The sequence below is a fragment of the Schistocerca americana genome, chromosome X (assembly GCF_021461395.2).
Source record: "Schistocerca americana isolate TAMUIC-IGC-003095 chromosome X, iqSchAmer2.1, whole genome shotgun sequence".
NCBI lineage: Eukaryota > Metazoa > Arthropoda > Insecta > Orthoptera > Acrididae > Schistocerca > Schistocerca americana.
In genome coordinates, this window is record NC_060130.1 from 595441800 (window position 1) to 595462453 (window position 20654).

At 37.8% G+C, this 20654-nt stretch overlaps 1 protein-coding gene across 1 annotated transcript in view; it reads right to left on the reverse strand.

Moving 5' to 3' along the window:
• Nucleotides 1-3340: 3340 nt before the first annotated feature.
• The window catches only part of LOC124555619 (elongation of very long chain fatty acids protein AAEL008004-like), a 209605-nt gene continuing 192291 nt past the window's right edge, over nt 3341-20654 (reverse strand). Inside the window, exons 7-8 of the mRNA XM_047129588.1 lie at nt 8247-8493; nt 3341-4562 (exon numbers count right to left, since the gene is read on the reverse strand). Coding sequence (XP_046985544.1) covers nt 8251-8493 — 243 coding nt within the window. The 3' untranslated portion in view covers nt 3341-4562; nt 8247-8250. The remainder of the gene's footprint in view (nt 4563-8246; nt 8494-20654) is intronic.

The following is a 20654-nucleotide window of genomic DNA, read 5'->3' on the forward strand; positions in this document are numbered from 1 at the left end:
TATTCACTTATTGGTCTCCCTCTACAATTTTTACTCCCCACCCATACTTTCCTCCAATACTAAATTGTTGATCCCTTGATGTCTCAGAATGTGTTCTATCAACCAACCCCTTCGTTTAGTCAAATTATGCCACAAATTAATTTTCTCCTCAATTCTGTTCAGTATCTCCCCATTGGTTACATGGTCTACCCATCTCATCCTTAGCATTCTTCTGTAGCATCACATTTCAAAAGCTTCTATTCTCATCTTGTGTGAGCTGTTTATTGTCTACATTTCACTTTCATACAAAGCTACACTCCAGACAATACCTTCAGGAAAAGGTTCCTAGCACTTAAAACTATTTTTGTTGGTAACAAACTCCTCTTCTTCAGAACTTTTTTCTTTCTATTGGCAATCTATGTTTTACATTCTCTTTACTTCAGCCATCATCAGTTATTTTACTGCCCAAGTAGCAAAACTCATTTATTACTTTTAGTGTCTCATTTTCTGATCTAATTCACTCACCTTGTTTTTTTTATGTTCATTTTGTATCCTTTTAAGACAGTGTCTATTCCATTCAATTGCTCTTCCAAGCCTTTTGCTGTTTCATACAAAATTATGGTGTCATAAACAAACCTCAAAATTATTATTTCTTCTCCCTGGACTTTAAGTCCATTGCCAAAATTTTGTTTGGTTTACTTTACTGCTTGTTCACTGTACAAACTGAATAACATCAGCGTTAGGCTACAACCCTGTCCCACTCTTCCCTCAACTACTGCTTCCCTATTGTGCCTATCGACCCTTATAATTGCCATCTGTACTAACTGTAAATAGTCTTTTGGTCTCTGTATTTTACCCCTGCCACCTTCAGAATTTCAAAGAGTGTATTCTAGGTGAATTGTCAAAAGCTTTCTCCAAATCTACAAAAGCTACAAATATAGGTTTGCTTTTCCTTAACCTACATTTCTTTGGAATCCAAACTGATCTTCCCCAAGGTTGGTTTCTTCTAGTTTTCCATTCTTCTGTAAATAATTTGCTAGTATTTCGTAACCATGACTTGTGTTCACTAATATTTACACACGTCAGCAGCTGCTTTCCTTCTCATCCTGTACGGTACGTCTCCCCCTGACCTGCGGCTCTGGGTGACTTTCCTGAAATCTACACCTTTTCCTAGATCTCTCCAGTACGTCTCCTTCACCCTTCTTCCTTCCCCTTCAACCCTTCTGCCTGAAAAAGGAGCCACTGGCTCCAAAAGCTTGCCAGTCACAACAGTTTTTTATGTGTGTGTTCTGCTGCCGCTTGGTGAGTAGACGTTTTATCTATCCAATTAAATAATTATGCCAGATAGAATAGTTTTATTATGGCCGGCTCCCACTAAGGATATCAGTAGTTCTGAGGAAATACCATCTCCTCCAGAGGACTTGCTTTGACTTCAGTAATTCATAGATTTAGAAACAGCTCACATTTCGGTGAACTGAATATTCTGAAAGAGGGGGTGGGGGGTCGGGGGGTGGGGGTGGGGGTGGAGAGGATGTTATGCTAACACCTATCCTAGTGGGAGGAGTGTTATGCTAACAACTTCCCTAGCAGGCTTCATAATCCGTAGCCACGCAACCCAGTGTGCTGCCTTTGAAATTTCATTTCCAAGGCTGGAACACTGCTGAGCTGACATGGTGCAAGTCACTGCTTCAGCACTGTGGCTGGACCCTGATGCAGTGTTGCCTGGCCCCTCCACATGACTAAAATTGCACCTTTTCGTAATAGACCCACAATGAGCAAGTATTAACACTAGCCACTCACGGACCAAGCATCACTCATTATTGACTACTGCCTACGCTGAGAACTACTCCATGCCTGTCATCAATACAATGTCCACCTGCCGCCATTAGCCATGGCTTGAGTTGAGCCTAGACCTGATGCTACCAGAACTTGAAGTGGTATGATCCAGCATGGGCCACCTGCAGGCTGACATCAACAACTCCTGGGCATATCTGAGGGGTCCTTAGTTCAGAGTCTGTGCCTGGATGTCTCCCACACATGACCTACTGCCAAGTTGCCACCCACCCTTTGCACAAGCACTCTGTTGCCCCTGCCCTTCATACGCATGCTATGATGCCACAGACTTTCATCCACGGGTTGTTGGTGTTGCTTTCTTCACTGAGGCCCAGACCTCTGTGCTCCAACCTGACTCTATGGGTCATGCCTCCAATCTCGTGTCACTGCTCACTATCATGTCCAGTGCTGGACTGGCCATGCTACCCAATCATCTGATACAACAAACAGAAGAATTATTATCGCACAGGGCTGCTTCTGCATGTTTTGTTTGTTAGAGCTCTGCCACCCTGTGTCATCACTCACTATCAAGATACCATCTTTGGTGTCTGCCCTTGGATACACTCTTGTAATTTTTTAAAACACCTATCACTTTGTTTTATTTTCTTCACTATTTTGTTTTAGCTATTTATTAGGCTCAGCTTCTGAGTTAGTTTCTTTAAACATATGTAGCATCTGTGCAATATAAGTCTGTGATGAGCAAGATCTTCAGTTTTGAAGTTTGATATTATTAAAAATGTAAAATCAGTGACTCATTTCAGATGACCACATGATGTATTTGTGTGTAGTAGTCACCTACAGCAAAATAAACAAATTAAATTACACTGTGAAGGCAGAACTGATCACAAAACAAAAAAATATGGGCTGATGATAACATGTTCCATATATTTTTCTTCACAGGCAACAATACAGAAAAATATACATGTAGCATACCACTTACCCAAAGTACAAAAATTTTGGCAGTGAATTCATTTCATCAATCAAATGGCACAGTTATTTTTGAATCACAGATTTTAATCTTATTTAAAGGACATAATATTGATATTTTGAAATACAGCAAAAATACGGATGTAAGAATTATACCGTTCATGTAATAACAATGTTTGCTCTGTGTTCCATTCTATTGATAGACTTAAAAGTCCTCTGGTATTCAGCAGATCAAAGCAAAACAATAGAACCATTTCAACAGAAGCTGTATTCAAAATATTTTTGAATGACTGTCTTTTCTGTTTCCTGTCTTGTGGTAAATCAGTGCTATCAAACATAAGACAACTTATTTCATGTTTCTAAATGTTAAATTATTTACCTTATTGTTGAGTATACATATATGCATCAATGTGCAAGGATACTTATGTGTAATAAATGTAGGTATAGTTACATTTAGAATGATTGTAACAGACATCTGAATGAAAATTTACTGAAAAGTTATTAATCTAGAATGGAATAAAGAAACCAAGAAATTCAGAAAAAATACTTAATGATGTTACATTTTTATTTAATTTTTGGTAATGGAATGTACTAGAAACAATTCAGAGTGATAAAGCTGAAGAAATACATCATTATCGATGAATGAAATCCTTAATAAATGTACAATAAATAGACATTTTTACAAACAACCTTTCGGTTTATAACATCAATGACTAAATAAACTTAAAAAGACATAAAAAAAGCTTCTTGAGATATAAATAATTTATTTTTGATAATTATTTGCAGTTTAACAAAGGAAAGAAAGTGTACATAGCTTTTTATTATTGACACTTTCCACAAACCCAAAGGCTATTCTTCAATTTATGATGAGAGTGTGATGTGTGTGCATATGATTTTTTTTTATTTGTGGAAGGTAAATAGTATCTCAATTTATAAAGTTTTTTAAAGGTTGTGTTAAATTTTAATCAATCTCAAAGACAATAAAGATAGATTCATTATTTTATCAGCATAATGAAGTTTTGTTACTAAAAGTAAACTTAGAAGCCAATTTAAGAATAACTCATGGCATTTCTGTTACTATTCACAAAATTTGTCAGAAACTGGCACGTTTTTAATATTTCATCAGTCCAGGTGGCTGCAAGAAATAAGTTAACTGAATGAATTTTGAGTGTATTATATGCGTGCCAATCAAGGTAAAAATATGTGACAAATAGTGTTTCATCAGTGAATGTGAAATGTGAAGTACAGTTTTTAATCATTCCAATGAATTTTACATTGTGTGTTCATCTTCATTATCCTATAATTTGTAAAATTATTATCTAAGGCAAATGATCTTTAACATACTTGGTCGAAAGCTAGTGAATCAAAGTATCATACATATTTATAACAGTTTCTTAGACCATGTGAAATATAATGTATTGTGAAGTAGTCATATAGCAGACAGGTGCAGTATTACATCTGGAACCACCATACCCATACAGAAAAACCTTTGGTTTGACAAGTAAAATGTCAAAAATACTATACTAAATAAAATATATGTCCACTGTTCTTCCCTTTTTCCATTCAAAAGCTAACAGAGAGCACAAAAAAAACATGTACTACATCTTATGACAAAACAGTGGGTTTCAAACAGAAACCATGGAAATATCATAGAGATTAATTTTCCATTATTTCTGCAGCATTGACAAATACAACATGCAAAATGTTCATTGACACAGCTGCATAATCAGTGCTTCAGATGATGAAACAGTCTATGTTGGGCAGCTTTTCGACATACCACAGCCATAAACAGAAAAATGAATGGCAAAGTTTCCTTTCTGATCCTGTAAAATAAAATACTTTAAGTGCTTTGAGAATGACTAGCTCAAAAATGAGTGGTAAATTAAAACATAAAAAAATATAGTGTCTCTTCTCAAGATTAATCCTATAGCTCCACTTCTATAATTGTTAGTTAAATGAATGTACTCCCTCACTTCATAACTTGTAGGTAAGTTGTGCAACACCAAGTTATACTTTAATGTTTTGATAACATATCAAGTCTGGGTGTGCACATAAGTATTGGTAACTATTTTAAGGAGTCACAGAAATGTCCAAAATAAGAAAGCATACTGATACTGGTAACGTTCTCATAATATGTTTTACCTAAGAAAAAAGGTGTTTTCAGTTCTCCTAGAATTTTGTAAAAATCTGTCTTGCGTGGAATAATGTTCTTGGAACTAAATTGCAAAACTTTTTTTATGTTTTTGTAGTAAAAGCATGAAATGTTTATTCACTATGATTCTACATTGGCAGGCATGTATTTTATGGAGGCTGTGTAATGAATGTTACAAGTCTGTATAGTTCATGCAATTTTTATTTTCTTTGGCAAAACTTTGAAATATTTATTGTTTAGGATGTGTATGAAACAAGTGGAACAGTTTAGGTGGGCACAACTGTAATGAGCAGTCATAGTGCTGGATCATGATAATTTAGTGGCAATATTCAGTGTCCCTGTTCCTCAGAGTCAGCACTAACAGTGCACAACATGGAATACAAAACATGTATTTTGTTTACAGCATTATAGTGTGTGGGTGGTGCCAATACAACCTTATAGCCACTACCCCATGAAATTAGCAACAATGAAAATGTCTGCAGATTGTATAAAGATTGTTCTGGTTTTGGGACACAGTAGAACACTTTTTTGTAAATTATGATATCCCTCTTAAAAATGCAGAGCGTATTTATAGACTCTTGAATATAATCATTTAAGATACTCTTTGGTACAAGAGACAAAGTTAATAACCTACTTGCATTTAAAAATTTAACTAGTACATCTATAATTTGACAATGGACTATAATTATCACCTTAAACTAGATTTAGCAAATATAATATGTTGGTTAAGTAATGTAGGTATGAAATAAGATTAAATCAGTGTATGCTCATGCCTATCATCATAGTATTTATGTATATGAAACAGACAATACAGCCTAAGTCAGGTCCTCTTGTTACAATAACTACTATTCAAAGGTGAAGATGACACTTTTCTTCCAGCACATTGTTGCTCTGCATCAAGTATATGACAAAAAATTAAACTTTAATTTTCATTTCTTTAGCTGTAAACACTGAAGTACTTTACAAATAGCTTTCTTGCGAACAACAAAATTTCTTTATCAAAATTGTCTGTATCAAAAAATGTTATTGAGTGATGTAGGAGGAGCAGTACTTATGATGGTACACTCACGTTGGGTTTCCTGTGGCTTCCATAAATCACTTCAGGTGAATGTTAGGAGTATTTCTTCATATCAGCCACCTCTTATGTATTTTCAGTCCTTATTCCTTTGGGCTCTTGTTTCCTGCCTCAAATGACAGTGATGCATTTGGCTATTTTCTCTTACAGCTTCCCAGAAAAATCGGGATCATCATTTCTTGTAGTGTATCCTTTACCTTCTCATATTTTGTTTCTTTCCATCTGGGTATTTATTGTAGGCCTACATCTTAGTGTAAATGTGTTTTAAGTGTTTTTTAAGGTCTCATTTTTTGGTTATTATATTTTCTTATCTGATTTCTATTACTTATGTAGCAATTAATTCATGACGAAGTAGTGTTGAATAACATGGTCACATGGAAACTGATGAATTACAATTGAAATCTCTATTTCTCATTTTCATTTCATTTTTATTGAGATTCTACAGGGGTTGGATAAAAATATAGGAACACCATGAGAAATGCATGTTTGATTGTGAATGCAGATGCTAGCCAGGCCTGCAGTTTGCATTGCTATGTTTGACCACAAACAACACTTGTGCAGTGTCCTTAATACACTGCATGTGTCAGTCATGGTCAGAATAGTGTCCTGTGAAGCTATGAGTGCACTGTTTTGCAGATAAGTGAATTTGAATGTGGGCAAATTGTTGGTGCTCAATTCTGCAACCAAGGTATCTGTATAGTGTTTGGTGTTTCAAGAGGCACTGCATCAAAGATTTATACCACATACAGCAACAGTGGAAAAACATCATCCACTAAGTAGCAATACAGATGAAAGTGTGTGTTGAATGATTGTGACAGGAATTTTTGAAAAGGATTGTGATGAAAAGTAGAGGATGACAGCTGCAAAAGTCACTGCAGAACTGAATGTCACAGTTGCAAACCCTGTCAGCACTGAAACAACACAAAGGGAGCTCCATAAGCAGGGAATTTGCAAAGCATGGAATTTCAAAACTACACATTAGTGAAGCAAATATCCATAACAGGAAAATGTGGTGCTAAAGCTATAAAACCTGGATTATAGAGCAATGGAAGAAAGACACTTGATCAGATGAGTCTTGCTTTTCAACTTCTGGCAGAGTTTGTGACCCAAGAGTGAATCATGGTGGGAGCTTGGTGTTGTTTTAGAGATCCAAATTGTGGTATTCCATGGGATCCGTGAGTACTTTGCAATGTCGCATTACTGCCAAGGTACATCCCATGGTACAGTGTTTGTTCCCCAATGATAATGCTGTGTTCCAAGGCAAGAGGGCCCCTGTTCACGCAATCTGAATGATGCCGGACTGGTTTTATGAGCATGAAAATGAAGTGTCACATCTCCCATAGTCACTACAATCACCAGATATCAATATTATTGAGCCATTCTGTTCCACTTTGGAGAGAAGGGAGCATGATTACTACATACCTCCATTATCATTACCTTCAGTTGTCACTATTTTGCATAAAGAATGGCATATGATTCTCTTAAATACTTTACAGGACTTACATTTATGAATTATGAGATGAAAGGAAGCTGTTTTGAATCCCATAGGCATGGTAATGTGTTGTGTTGTTGTTGTTTTCCCATATTCTTGTCCACCGTTGTACATTATTGTTTATTTGTTTTATATCTCATATTGTATACCTATTAAAACACTGTGACTCGCAGTCTGGCCTCAGAAGCCAGGGACAGTGATGTGTGTGTGTGTGTGTGTGTGTGTGTGTGTGTGTGTGTGTGTGTGTGTGTGTGCGCGCGCACGAAAGCGTGTATGTTGTCTAATTCAGAAGAAGGCCTTTTAGCCAAAAGCTTACTTATTAGCAACCGTTTTGTTGTGCCTGTCCATGGCTCAGCATCTCTACTATATGATGCAACTAATTTAATCCGTTTGTTTGTAAAATTACACTGCCTTTTCCCCAGTTTCCTGAGCTTTTCAGGCACCCAATTACGAATCTTTGCCTTTACTGATTCTTAAGGTACATTCAGTATTAAAACACTGGAAACTTACACACATCCTAGCCTTCATGGAAAGAACGTTAACATACTTCTGAAAGCATATAACTAAGTACAGGTACTCGTACTGGAAATCAGCAGTAACTGGTCTTTCCAGCACCAAACTGGCATATCACAATAAGCTTTGAAACAGCAAAATATATTTTTACTTTCAAAATACAATAATAATAGCTACAATATTTGAAAAAAAGCAAGAGCATTAATTTATAGCTTTGAACATTTGTAGTTTTCTAAGATAAAATTTTCTTATTAATGAAATTCTAGACTAATTACCTCATCATGCTTCCTTTTCTTTATTATACGAATCTTGTTTTTCTTCAACCACTTTTCCATTGCTTATAGATTTCTCCTCACCAGACTGATTTTTGTTGTAGCTTGAATATGCCTTTCCATAAAAGTCATTAAATAAATAATAAAAGAATATGGCATTTGGTAGTGTCAAGAAAACTGACCATCTAGGGTAGCCACAGTCATAGAAGACCAACTGGAAGGAATGCAAGAAAGCCAGACAAAATTGGCCCTGTAAATGATAAGATGCGTTCACTTTACAAAAATATTTACTAACTTTGATTTTTTTAGTTTAGTATATTGACTGGTCTATATCTGTTTAGCTATTCATGATAAGCTACAGTTGGAAATATTTTATAATGATTATAATGAAATTTTGAAGGTAAAATGTAAAGCATACACATCCTGATAAAACTGAATATAGCTTATGTTACACTGACTAAATGAAATAAATAGTAGGTAACTGTCATTGTTAATACAATAACATTTTAAAAATAAAAAATACAGAGAATAAGATACTGATTTAGTGGAAAAATCATAGATCTTAAACAAAAGTACTGCTGGCAAATGCTCAGCTTCACATACACATTAAATGAATGTAAATGGGAACATATCAACTTATAAATCTCTGATTCAATTTGAACCAAACTTGGTAGACATATTACTTATTTTCTGGAAATAAGCACTGTGGTAGTAAAAACCACCTAGCTCTCACTGAGGTGGGTGTGACATAGGAGGATGACAGACTGAGGAGGAGATGGGCAGAGAGACAGGGGAAGAGGAGGTGGACAGATAGAAGGGGAAGGAGATAGGCAGAGAGAGCATGGAAGGAGGGAATGGATAGAGAGAGGGGGAGAAGATTGGGGAGGAGGAGATGAGAGTAAGTGAGAAGATGAGGAGGAAGTGGACATAGAGAGGAGAGGAGGAGATAAATGGAGAGAGGGGTGAACAGGTGATGGAAAGAGAGAGGGGGGAGATGAGATGGAAAGACAGAGGTGGAGGAGGTGATGGGAGGAGAGAGGGAGACAAGGAGATGGATAGAAGGAGGGACAGGAGGAGGTGGAAAGAGAGAAGGGCGAGGAGGTGATGGACAGAGAGAGGGGAAAGAGTAGATATACAGAGAGATGGTGAGGTGGAGATGAGCAGAGAGAAGGAGAAGAAAGAGATGGAAAGATGGAGTGAGGAAGGAAATGGACAGAGAAGGGGGGAGGAAGTAGGAGATGGAGAGGGAATGGGGTAGGAGGAGATGGACATGGAGAGGGCAGGAGATGGACACAGAGAGGTGGGGAGGAGACAGAGAGAGGGGGAAGGAGATGGACAGAGAGATGGGAAGGTGGACAGCAAAAGGAGGAGGTGTAGATGCCAGATGGAAGATGGTGAAGGGAAGTGGACAGGCAGAAATAAAAAATACAGAGAATAAGATACTGATTTAGTGGAAAAATCATAGATCTTAAACAAAAAAACAATTCCCAAGACTGCAAGAGTTGATAGGTGCAAGAATTATTGCACAACCAGCTTAACAGTGCATGCATCCAAGTTGCTGACAATAATAATACACAGAAGAATGGAAAAGAAAAATGAGATTGTGATAGATGACAATCAGTTTGGCTTTAGGAAAGGTAAAGGCATCAAAGGCACCAGAGAGACAATTCTAATGTTACAGTTGATAATGGAAGCAAGACTAAAGAAAAATCAAGACTTGTTCATAGGAGTTTTTGACCTGGGAAAGGGTTCAACAGTGTCAAATGGTGCAAGATGTTTGAAATTCTGCAGAAAATAGGGATAAGCTATAGGAAGAGATGGGTACTATACAATTTGTACAAGAGTCAAGAGGGAATAATAAGAGTGGAAGACCAAGAATGGAGTGCTTGGATTAAAAAGGACATAAGACAGGGATGTAGTCTTTTTCCTCGACAGTTCAATCTATTTATCGAAGAAGCAATGATGGAAATAAAAGAAAGGTTCAGGAGTAGAATTAAAATTCATGGTGAAAGGATATCAATGATACAATGAGATTGCTATTCTCAGTGAAAGTGAAGAAGAATTACATGATCCGCTGAATGGACTGAACAGCCCAATGAATACAGAATATGGATTGAGAGTAAATAAAAAAAAGGTGAAGTAATGAGAAGTAGCAGAAATGAGAACAGTGCAAAATTGAACATCAAGATTGATGGTCATGTAGTAGATGAAGTTAAGGATTTCTACTACCTAGGCAGCAAAGTAACCAATGACGGACTGAGCAAGGACATCAAAAGCAGACTTGCCCTGGCAAAGAGTGAATTACAGCCCAAGAGAAGTCAACTAGTATCAAACATAGGCCTTAATTTGAGGGAGAAATTTCTGAGAATGTACGTCTAAAGCACATCACTGTATGGTAGTGAAACATGGACTGTGGGAAAACCAGAACAGAAGAGAACTGAAGCATTTGAGATGTGGTCTACAGCTGAATGTTGAAAAATCGGTGGACTGAAAAGGTAAGGAGTGAGGAGGTTCTGTGCAGAATTGGAGTGGAATGGAATATCTACAAAACACTGACAAGGATAAGGGACAGGACAATAGGACATCTATTAAGACATCAGGGAATAACTTCCATAATACTAGAGGGAGCAGTAGAGGATAAAAACTGTAGAGGAAGACAGAGATTGAAATACATCCAGCAAATAATTGAAGACATAGGTAACAAGTGGTACTATGAGATGAAGAGGTTGGCACAGGAGAGGAATTTGTTGTTTAGGGAACAAACATCATATCACATGGGTGTATACCACAGATAAACTTGACATCCTCTTTGGGGTTGCATTGTGTAAAACAGGGTGAAGTGGGACACATTCTCAGTGAATACCCCATTGAATTTACTTCAGTGCTTCATGCCACTTTACATATAAAATCATGCAACATTGTGATATAGTGTGCCGGGACTCAAATTTTTAAAAATACATTTGGTTTTGGGCATTTCTGTGGGTTTAAGAATTGTCCCATGTCGGGGTCTCTTGGGGTGGATTGGGAGAGAAATTTATTTGTGCTTTAATCTCCCTCTAGTGCACTGTGGGGGGAAAAGGAACAGAGATTTTGCCACCCCCCTACCCATTCTGCAGGTAAGTAACACCTCAGAGCACAGTAAGTAGAAAATTGTTTATTGTAGGCTGCTGTACATGAAGTTTTACTAGTTTATGTTAACAACAGGAATTTTCTGAAAAGAAGACAATTGTAATGCACTCTAACATGAAAAAAATATCATACCAACTTCCACTTATCGAACTTTCATTATGTCAACATTCTTGGACAAAGTTAGAAAGAGAAATCACCCTCTCCTGATGTCTCTATACACATCAGTACCCCATATAATATATTTTTACAGAACATACTGGATGTCAGAAATGGGAGGATATGGAATATTGTACTTTATACCATCCTTTTTTATTAGAAAATTTACTTCAATCATATTATTCTTTGGTGTGCTGATTACCTCACCTACATGGTTTTATCTTAGAGGTCTTCCTCTGTGGTGAATTTCCCCACAATGAAGTCCCTGGCTTGTACCCTCATTCTTAGTAGAAACTGACATTTTATTTCACCACTACTGTTCTCATCTGGAGGAATCCAAACTTTTTCTCAACAGTTCCTTCACATCAATCAGCATTTCAACAGATCAGACATTACTGGAAGACTGATGCTCAGAGATACTGGTGTAGCTGGCAGAAGTTGTGGCCAACACCTGAGGCCAAAATCAGCAGGAAAAATACTTATACCTGATTGAACAGTCAGTTTTCTGCCCCTACTTCTTGATAAACCACTAGATACAGCTGTGACAAGCTTTTCATATACACACATAAAAAAAAAAAATTGCATCACCCTGGTTCCCAGAACTCCTGAAGACAGACATTGACTGTGGATATTGTATCACAGACACAGTCCCTTTGACTGTACAGACATGTCACTAAACCTGCTCAAAGTTGTAAACAACCATGCATGAGCAGCACCTATTAGACTGAGGGGGTCTGACAGCTGATCAGTTCCAGTCATTCCACCATGAAGGAGGTACGCAGTCGTGTGGTCTGTAGTTCAACCATACCTAGATGGTCAGTACCATGGTTTGATCACATCTGCAGTGTTACTTTGTGCCAGCAAGGGCTCTCAGCAAGAGCAGTGTTTCAGAATGAACCAAAGCAATATTGTTTGGACATGGAGGAGATACAGAGAGACAGAAACTGTTGATGACGTGCCTTGCTCAGACTGCGCAAGGGCTACTACTGCAATTGATGGCTGCCACCTGTGGTTTATGGGTCGGAGGAGCCCTGACAGCAACACCACCTTGTTGAATAATACTTCCTGTGCAGCCTCAGGACGTCATGTTACAACTCAAATTGTGCGCAATAGGCTGCATGAGGCCCAACTTCACTCATGACGTCCATGGCAAGGTTCAATTTCACAACCATGACACCCTGCAGTGCGGTACAGATGGACCCAATAACATGCCAAATAGACCGCTCAGGATTGGCATCATGTTCTCTTCACCGATGAGTGCCGCATATACCTTCAACTAGACAATCGTCAGAGATGTGTTTGGAGGCAACCCAGTCAGACTGAACGCCTTAGACACACGGTCCAGCGAGTGCCACAAGGTGGAGGTCCCCTGGTGTTCTGGGGTGGCATTATTTGGAGCCGACGTATGCCACTGGTGGTCATGGAAGGCACCATAATGGCTGTATGATATGTGAATGCCATCCTCCAACTGATAGAGCAACCTTATCAGCAGGATATTGGCGAGGCATTTGGCTTCATGGATGACAATTTATGCCTCCTTCATCCCCATCTTGTGAATGACTTTCTTCAGGATAATGACACCACTCAACTAGGATGGCCACAGCATGTCCTCCAGACATGAACCTTATCGAAAATGCCTGGGATGGATTGAAAAGGGCTGTTTATCGATGATGTGACCCACCAACGACTCTGAGGGATCTACACCGAATCGCTGTTGAGGAGTGGGACAATTTGGACCAACAGTGGCTTGATGAAATTGTGGATAGTATGCCACAATGAATATAGGCACGCATTAATGCAAGAGGATGTGCTGCTGGGTATTAGAGGAACTGGTGTGTACAGCAATCTGGAGCACCACATCTGAAGGTCTCACTGTATGCTGGTACAACATGCAATGTGAGGTCTTCATGAGTAATAAAGAGGGCAGAAATGATGTTTATGTTGATCTCTATTCCAATTTTCTGTACAGGTTCCACAACTTTCAGAAATGAGGTGATGCAAAAGTTTTTTGATGTGTATAGAACATCTGTCCATATCTTCTCTGACTCTGAGTGCTAAACTTTCCTTGGTCCTTTCTGTAGCATGTTATGAGGATCTAATGATATTATACCACATTCTCATTGGTGTGTTTTCAACTTTCTCCAATGCTTCCTTTGGATTTCTTGGAAACTGGACATTGACAGGCAGTCCTTGTTCTGTTTTTTCCAGTTGATCAAATCAACTCTCCATGCTGCCTTCATGGACCTGAATAGAGCAACATCGGTGGCTGAGTAAGGTGTGTAGAATTCAGAGCCAGCATTATATAAGCAATATTGTGAAATTGATGTGGCCTTATGACTTCCTGGGAAACAATGACATGGAAAATTGTCCTCCACAACAGATTTTCTTCTGTCAGACCTTCTTAAGTATGGTAAACTATTTTCAAAAACCATTCTTCAAATAATGGCGTGTAAATCCAACCAGATTTGCTTAATGCATAGTGTGTGTCCTCAACACCATCTTCTGTCCAAGTTGTGTAGAGACTTGTGCTTCCATTCCTGTAGAAAACAAATAATGGAAGCATTTCTCCATTTCCAGATACAACAAAAATTACACTGGTTGACAGTTTTGATGTGATCAAAAACTCTTTCAGGATCTCAACATCTGCTTCTCACAATGGTTGTGGAAGACCAAGGATCATATGTGAAGTTTGTTTCATCATAATTTTATATAGTCTCTGGAGGAATGTGTTTCAAATTAGGTTGCAGGTTTTTAGTAAGCAATGAGAGATTCTTCATCAGCAGTAGCCCTTGATCTCTTTACAGTTTCAGATAGATTCTTGATCTAGTCCCTCCCTGGTCTTTTGTCCTTGAACTTATTCACATGATGTCCATGCCAATCAAGAAAAGTTTTCGTCATATCCCTAAAATCACCACTTTTAAGGGGAATCCTCATTTGTGCACAGATTAAAATTCCTGTTACTATTGATTTTTCATGTTCCTCACTAAAACTTGCTGACCTCCATGTTCCCTCTTCAAGTTTTCATTACCCTATTTCTCAGTGTTGTTTTTGGAACACCATATTCCTCAGCTGTTTTCCTTGAAGTTTTACTACTTCTCCTGTACTCTGAAATAGCCTTTTCCATTGTATTTTAGTCACACTTAAAGAGCCCAGCACTACCAGTAACGTTTTTACACTTTCTGACCATGTTCCACTTCACCCCTTGAAAACAGTGATTATTTAAACAAATTAGCCTCATGAATAAATTAATGACAAATACATTTCAAAAATTTGTGTACTACATAAACTCACTACCAGCTCTTGAGGTTGTTGGTTAGTTTGAGAATTAAATTAATGTTCTCCATAGCTAGTGAGGTGGTTTGTGAAGATATCACATAGTTTTCCTTTTCCTATATGAAAGAAAAAATTATTCAGTGGATTAGTTACTAACACAATTAGCTTAAAATATGGTGCATCTGCTTTATTAAACCTCAATGGACGAAACTAAGAGCAGAGACTAACTTCCTTCAGAATGAGTCACTAGATGTCAGCACTAACAAAATAGCAAAGATGGTGATGTCTCACTTCACCCCACTCTGCAGTATTTGTGTAATATATGTGACATTTGTACATGGCATTTTAGGTCATAGGTAAAAAGCTTGTACATTAGAAAAAAATACATGTATGTGAGTATGTTCCACTCCCACTCCTAGACCACTACATTGACTTCAATGGAACTTGGTACACACACTGAGGTGACAAAAGTCATGAGGTACCCCTTAATATAGTGTCAGACTTCCTTTTGCTCCGTGTAGCACAAAAAGTCAATGTGGCATGGACTCAACAAGCCCATGCAGATATATTGAGCCATGGTGCCTCTATAGCTGTCGATAACTGTGAATGTGTTGTTGGTGCAGGGTGTTGCACATGAACTGACCTTTTGATTAGGTACCATAAATGTCTGGTGGGATTCACATCAGGTGAAGTGGGTGGCCAGATCATTCACATGAATTTTCCAGAATGTTCTTCTTACCAGTCATGAACAACTGTGTTCTCATGAGAGACATCTTTGAATGGGAACATGAATGGCTGCAAATGGTCCCCAAGTAGCCAGACATAACCATTTATAGTCAATGATTGGTTCACTTAGACCTGAGTACCCAGTCTATTCCACAGAAACATAGCCCACACCACTACAGGACCACCACCAGCTTGCACAGTGCTTGTTGACATCTTGGGTCCATGGTTTCATGGGGTCTGCTCCACACTTAGACCCTACCATCAGCACTTACAAACTGAAACTGGGACTCATCTGATCATGTCATGGTTTTCCAGCCATCTAGGGTCCAACCAATATGGGCACGAGCCCAGGACAAGTGCTGCAGGCAATTTTATGCAGTTAGCTACGGCACTACCACCTGTCGCCTGCTGTCATAGCCTATTAATGTCAAATTTCACCAGACTGTCCCAACGGATATATTCATTGTACATCCCACATTGACTTCTGCAGTTATTTCATGGAGTGTTGCTTTTCTATTAGCACTAAAAACTATATGCAAATGTCGCTGCTGTTGGTCATTAAGTGAAGGCCGTTGGCCACTGCATTGTGCACGATGAGAGGTAATACCTGAAATTTGTTTTTTTTTGGCACACTCTTGACGCTGTGGATCTAGGAATATTGGATCCATTAATGGTTTCCAAAATGGAATGTCCCATGTGTCTAGCTCATACTACTATTCCACATTCAAGGTCTGTTAATTCCCATTGTGTGACCACATACACATTGGAAACCTCTTCACATGAATTACCTGAGCACAAATGATAACTCCACCAATGCACTGGCCTTTTATACCTTGTGTGTGAGATACTACTACCACCTGTATATGTGTATATCACTATCCAATGACTTTCATCACCTCAGTGTATACCACTTATTGTCTGGTAATAAATACTGTGGGAGTAAGAATTACTTCCCACTGGGGTGGTGGTAGGATGAAAATGGGGTGACATTGGAGAAGTACAGAGAGAAAGGGGGGGAGAAGTGGATGGTGAGAGTGTGAGAGGTGGAGATATGCAAAGAGAGAGGTGAGGAGGATATGGCGAGAGAGGAGGGAGGCGTAGACAGACAGAGAGAGAGGGTAAAAGGGGAGATGGAGAGAGAGAGGTGGGGGCATAGGAGCAGATGGACATAGAGGGCACTAAGAGATGGGCAGATGGAGGTGGAGTAGGAGATGGACAGAGGGTGGAGGAGGAGGAGATGGACAAAGAGAGAGGGGGCAGGGGGAGATGTGTGACATACTTGTAACTGAGTGAAGTCATGGGTAAAAAGCAAGTGTTGTCATAAAAACCACAGTGTTGTAAATTACTCCTGTTTCTGAAGCCATTTTCCTATGACTGTGTCTTATCACTGCTCCTCACCCTGCTGGTCTGTACAAATTTACATTAATTCTCACTTCCATTTTTCCTTCCACTTCTGTAGAGTTATGACCATACTTTTGTAGTGGTCAGCTTCTGGTGTGATCTGTTTGTCTTAAAATCCTTTATGTAGCCTTTCTTAGCAATGGCCTTATGAGCACAGATTTTATTTATTTATTGTTTGTTTTTGAATATTAGCTTGTATCATAACATTCAGCTTTAAAAGTAGGTATTTTTAATGGTTCCAATTTTTAACAGTCCATCTCTATTGCATCTTATTAGTTTTCACTGAGTGAGGTGGTATAGTAATTAATGCACTGGACTCGCATTCAGGAGGATGAAAGTTCAAACCTGCATCCGGCCATTCTGATTTAGGTTTTCCATGATTCCCCTAAATTGCTTCAGGCAAATGCCGAGGTGGTTCCTTTGAAAGGGCACGGCTGATTTCCTTCCCCATCTTTCCCTCGTTCGATGGGACCAATGACTTCGTCGTTTGGTCCCCTACCCCAAATCAACCAACCAACAATCTTATTACTTTATTTGTTCGCTTTTTTCATTACTCGCTTTGTTTACTTGTCCACTTGCTTCATTATTTGTGACTATTTTTCTTTTGTACCCTCATTTATATGCCATGTATAAAATAATATGAATTCATTGTTGGTTGGTAGAGCAACCCAGTTAATGTCAGGATTACTGCAATCCTGGCCACACTAACATGTAAGGTGATGTAAGGTCTGTTATGTAATATGCATTGACTCATCTTGGGTTTCATGTGCTTGTTTTGGTATGCTGATAGCCTTCCTGATCCAAAAGTACTACTTTGCACTCAGCTTGGAGGTGAAAACTGCATGTTATTACTTCACCAACATTTTTTAAGATAAGTATCCAATTTAGGTCACTAAACTGTTGTATCAACAGTTTATTAATTGGTTTCTGTCAAATTACTGAGTTAAAATTCTTCCCTCTGTCTTTCTAAAAGTGATTTCATGTTCATTTAACGTTTTCCAGTATAGCAATTGATAACTAGCAGTGAGTAATTTATTTCTCCACCGTAATATTTTTTTATGCAACTTATGGCTATTGTGCATTTTGTCCATATATTGTCACAAGAAAGTAGTTTATTTTTCTTGAATAATAAGTTATTTATTTTAAAACAATACTTGTTGACTGGTAATCATGCATGATATCCACATCAAAATTATTTTCCTTCTTCAGCTGTAGACAGATCTCCATCATTATGTTTGTTTTCTATTTAGCTCATAATTTTGATAATTTACTCTACATAGTTATTTTTATATATTTTTTTATCTCTTTGTTACTAACATATGCTGATATACACTGAGCCTGTGCACATGACAGAGTGGTTAAGCGCTGAATTTGTATCAGGAAGAAATGATGTTGAAATCCATATTCCATCATCCTGATTTAGGTTGTCTGTAAATTAGTTTATGCGCATGTTGTACCAATTCCTTAAACAAGACCAGAGCTAAAGCCTGTCACCAACCATGTTCAACAACTATCTCTAATGACATGTTATAATAAGACATTGGATACTAATATAATTTTCTTCAGCTTGATTGTATGGACTGTGTGCTGGATTGGCTAGTATGCAATACATTTGCTGTATTTCAGTGTTTTATTTATCCGTAATGTCCGTGCAGCAACTGTTTGCTTCTTGTCTAGGATCAACCCAATAGATTCTTTTTGTGAGCTGTCTTTCAATATGATATTGCCACTGACTGAGCCACATCCATTTTGAATCCCCTACTTTCCTGCATAATTTTTTTCTTTCATTATTAGTGCAGAACTGTTCACCAGACCCTGAGTTAATACATTATGAATACTAACCTTTTCAAAATGTTCTCCTTTCCTAAAGCATATTTTTGTATGTATTACTTTATTTTATTACAAGTTCCACTGATACTTACAGCTACACAGCTGCAAAAAAGCATATGGAACCAACCATTTTTTATTTTTACAAAATTTACAACAGTGGGCACAGAAGGATATAAAACAATAGATTCATGTATTTAAACAATGCAAAATGCAGTATGGAATAATGACAATATTGTGAAAAGGATAGAAAGATACTTACCACACAGCAAAGATACTGAGTCGTAAATGGGCATGACAAGAAGACTGTCAAACAAGTAAGCTTTCAGCCAAAAAGGCTTTCATAGGAGTCAAAACACACACACACACACACACACACACACACACACACACACACACACACACTCTCTCTCTCTCTCTCTCTCTCTCTCACACACACACACACACACACACACACACACACACACACACACACACACACAGAGTCATGCAAACGTAACTCACACACATATGACCACAGTCTCTGGCTGCTGAGGCCAGACTGCCCTTGGCAGTGAGAGACTGTGATTTTGTGTATGTGCGTGTGTGTGTGTGTGTGTGTTTTTTTTTTTTCTTTGTCTAATTTGTATGAAGGCCTTTTTGGCTCAAAGCTTATTTGTTGGACAGTCTGTTTGTTGTGCCCATCTGTGACTCAGCACCTCCACTGTAGGTGAGGTTTATGTACTTATGTTATTACTGGTATGAACTGATATAATACATCAACGTTTGAAATTAAGTATGGTAGATGAGAGTGCCGAATCTAGAGGATAGCATACTTAAGAACATGTGATGTTTTTTGGTCAGTATTTTAGTCTAGTGACTAATTTCAGGATCACATGAACGAAAGCTAGCTAGAGACAACCATAGTCAGCTTCTCCTATTTTTGGGAGTTTTTTATTGTTAGACATGAGGTTGCATTTTGCACAGTATTTGTAAATATTTAATATTCTACAGATTTAAGTGCTGTAAAATAAAGCTATTTGGAACATTAGTAGTACTACTCAATTTGATTTCACTTTCTGATTATTGGTGTGTTGCAGAGTAATAATGTGACAGATAGCTTATTAAAAACAGTATTGACAAGTTTTTATTGACTGAAACACTTTTAAAATTCAATCAAATACTTGATCTGAGGTACATGAATTTGGAAAAACCTTAATTTTCTGGAGTAATTTTTTAATTTCAGAAAAATATTGCAGTGCAATAAAAGTGACCATCATAATTTAAAAATGTAGTAAGAAAGTATATTAAAACTTCTGTTACAGAGGCAGAAGTCTAAAAAGTATAGCGAGGTACAACATTCTTCCCTGTACTCTACAACAAAATATAAGGATTCACATTTGCACCTAAACTAATGGGGGATCATACTAATACAATTATAATACAACTAAACTACATGCAAGCATGCTCATCTATGGAAAAGCATTTACCAACTGAGTAAAGTGAGATTAGCACCAGGTCTTCCTTCAGTTTTCTCTTAAATTTTGATTTTATAAGAGGAAGGCTTTTTATTCCTATCGATAGAGCTTTGAACACTTCAATGCCTGAATAATTTATGCCGTTCTGTACAAGGATGAAATTTGTTTGGCTACTGTGCAAGTTTTATTTTGACCTGATATTATGGTAATATGCTCTATCAGTTTTGGAAAGGGTGCAGCTTCTTCTAACAAAATGTGTGAGTGACAAGATAATTTGTGATACTGTGAAAATATGAAGTTTCTGATACAGATTTTTGTACGAGTGCCTTATATGGACATATCATGTGTGGAATGATCTCTTCTGAGTAATAAATGCCATAATGCCATAAAACAATAACACTCAGAAATTTCCAAAGTAAGCAGCTCCAACTGTTTCCTTATA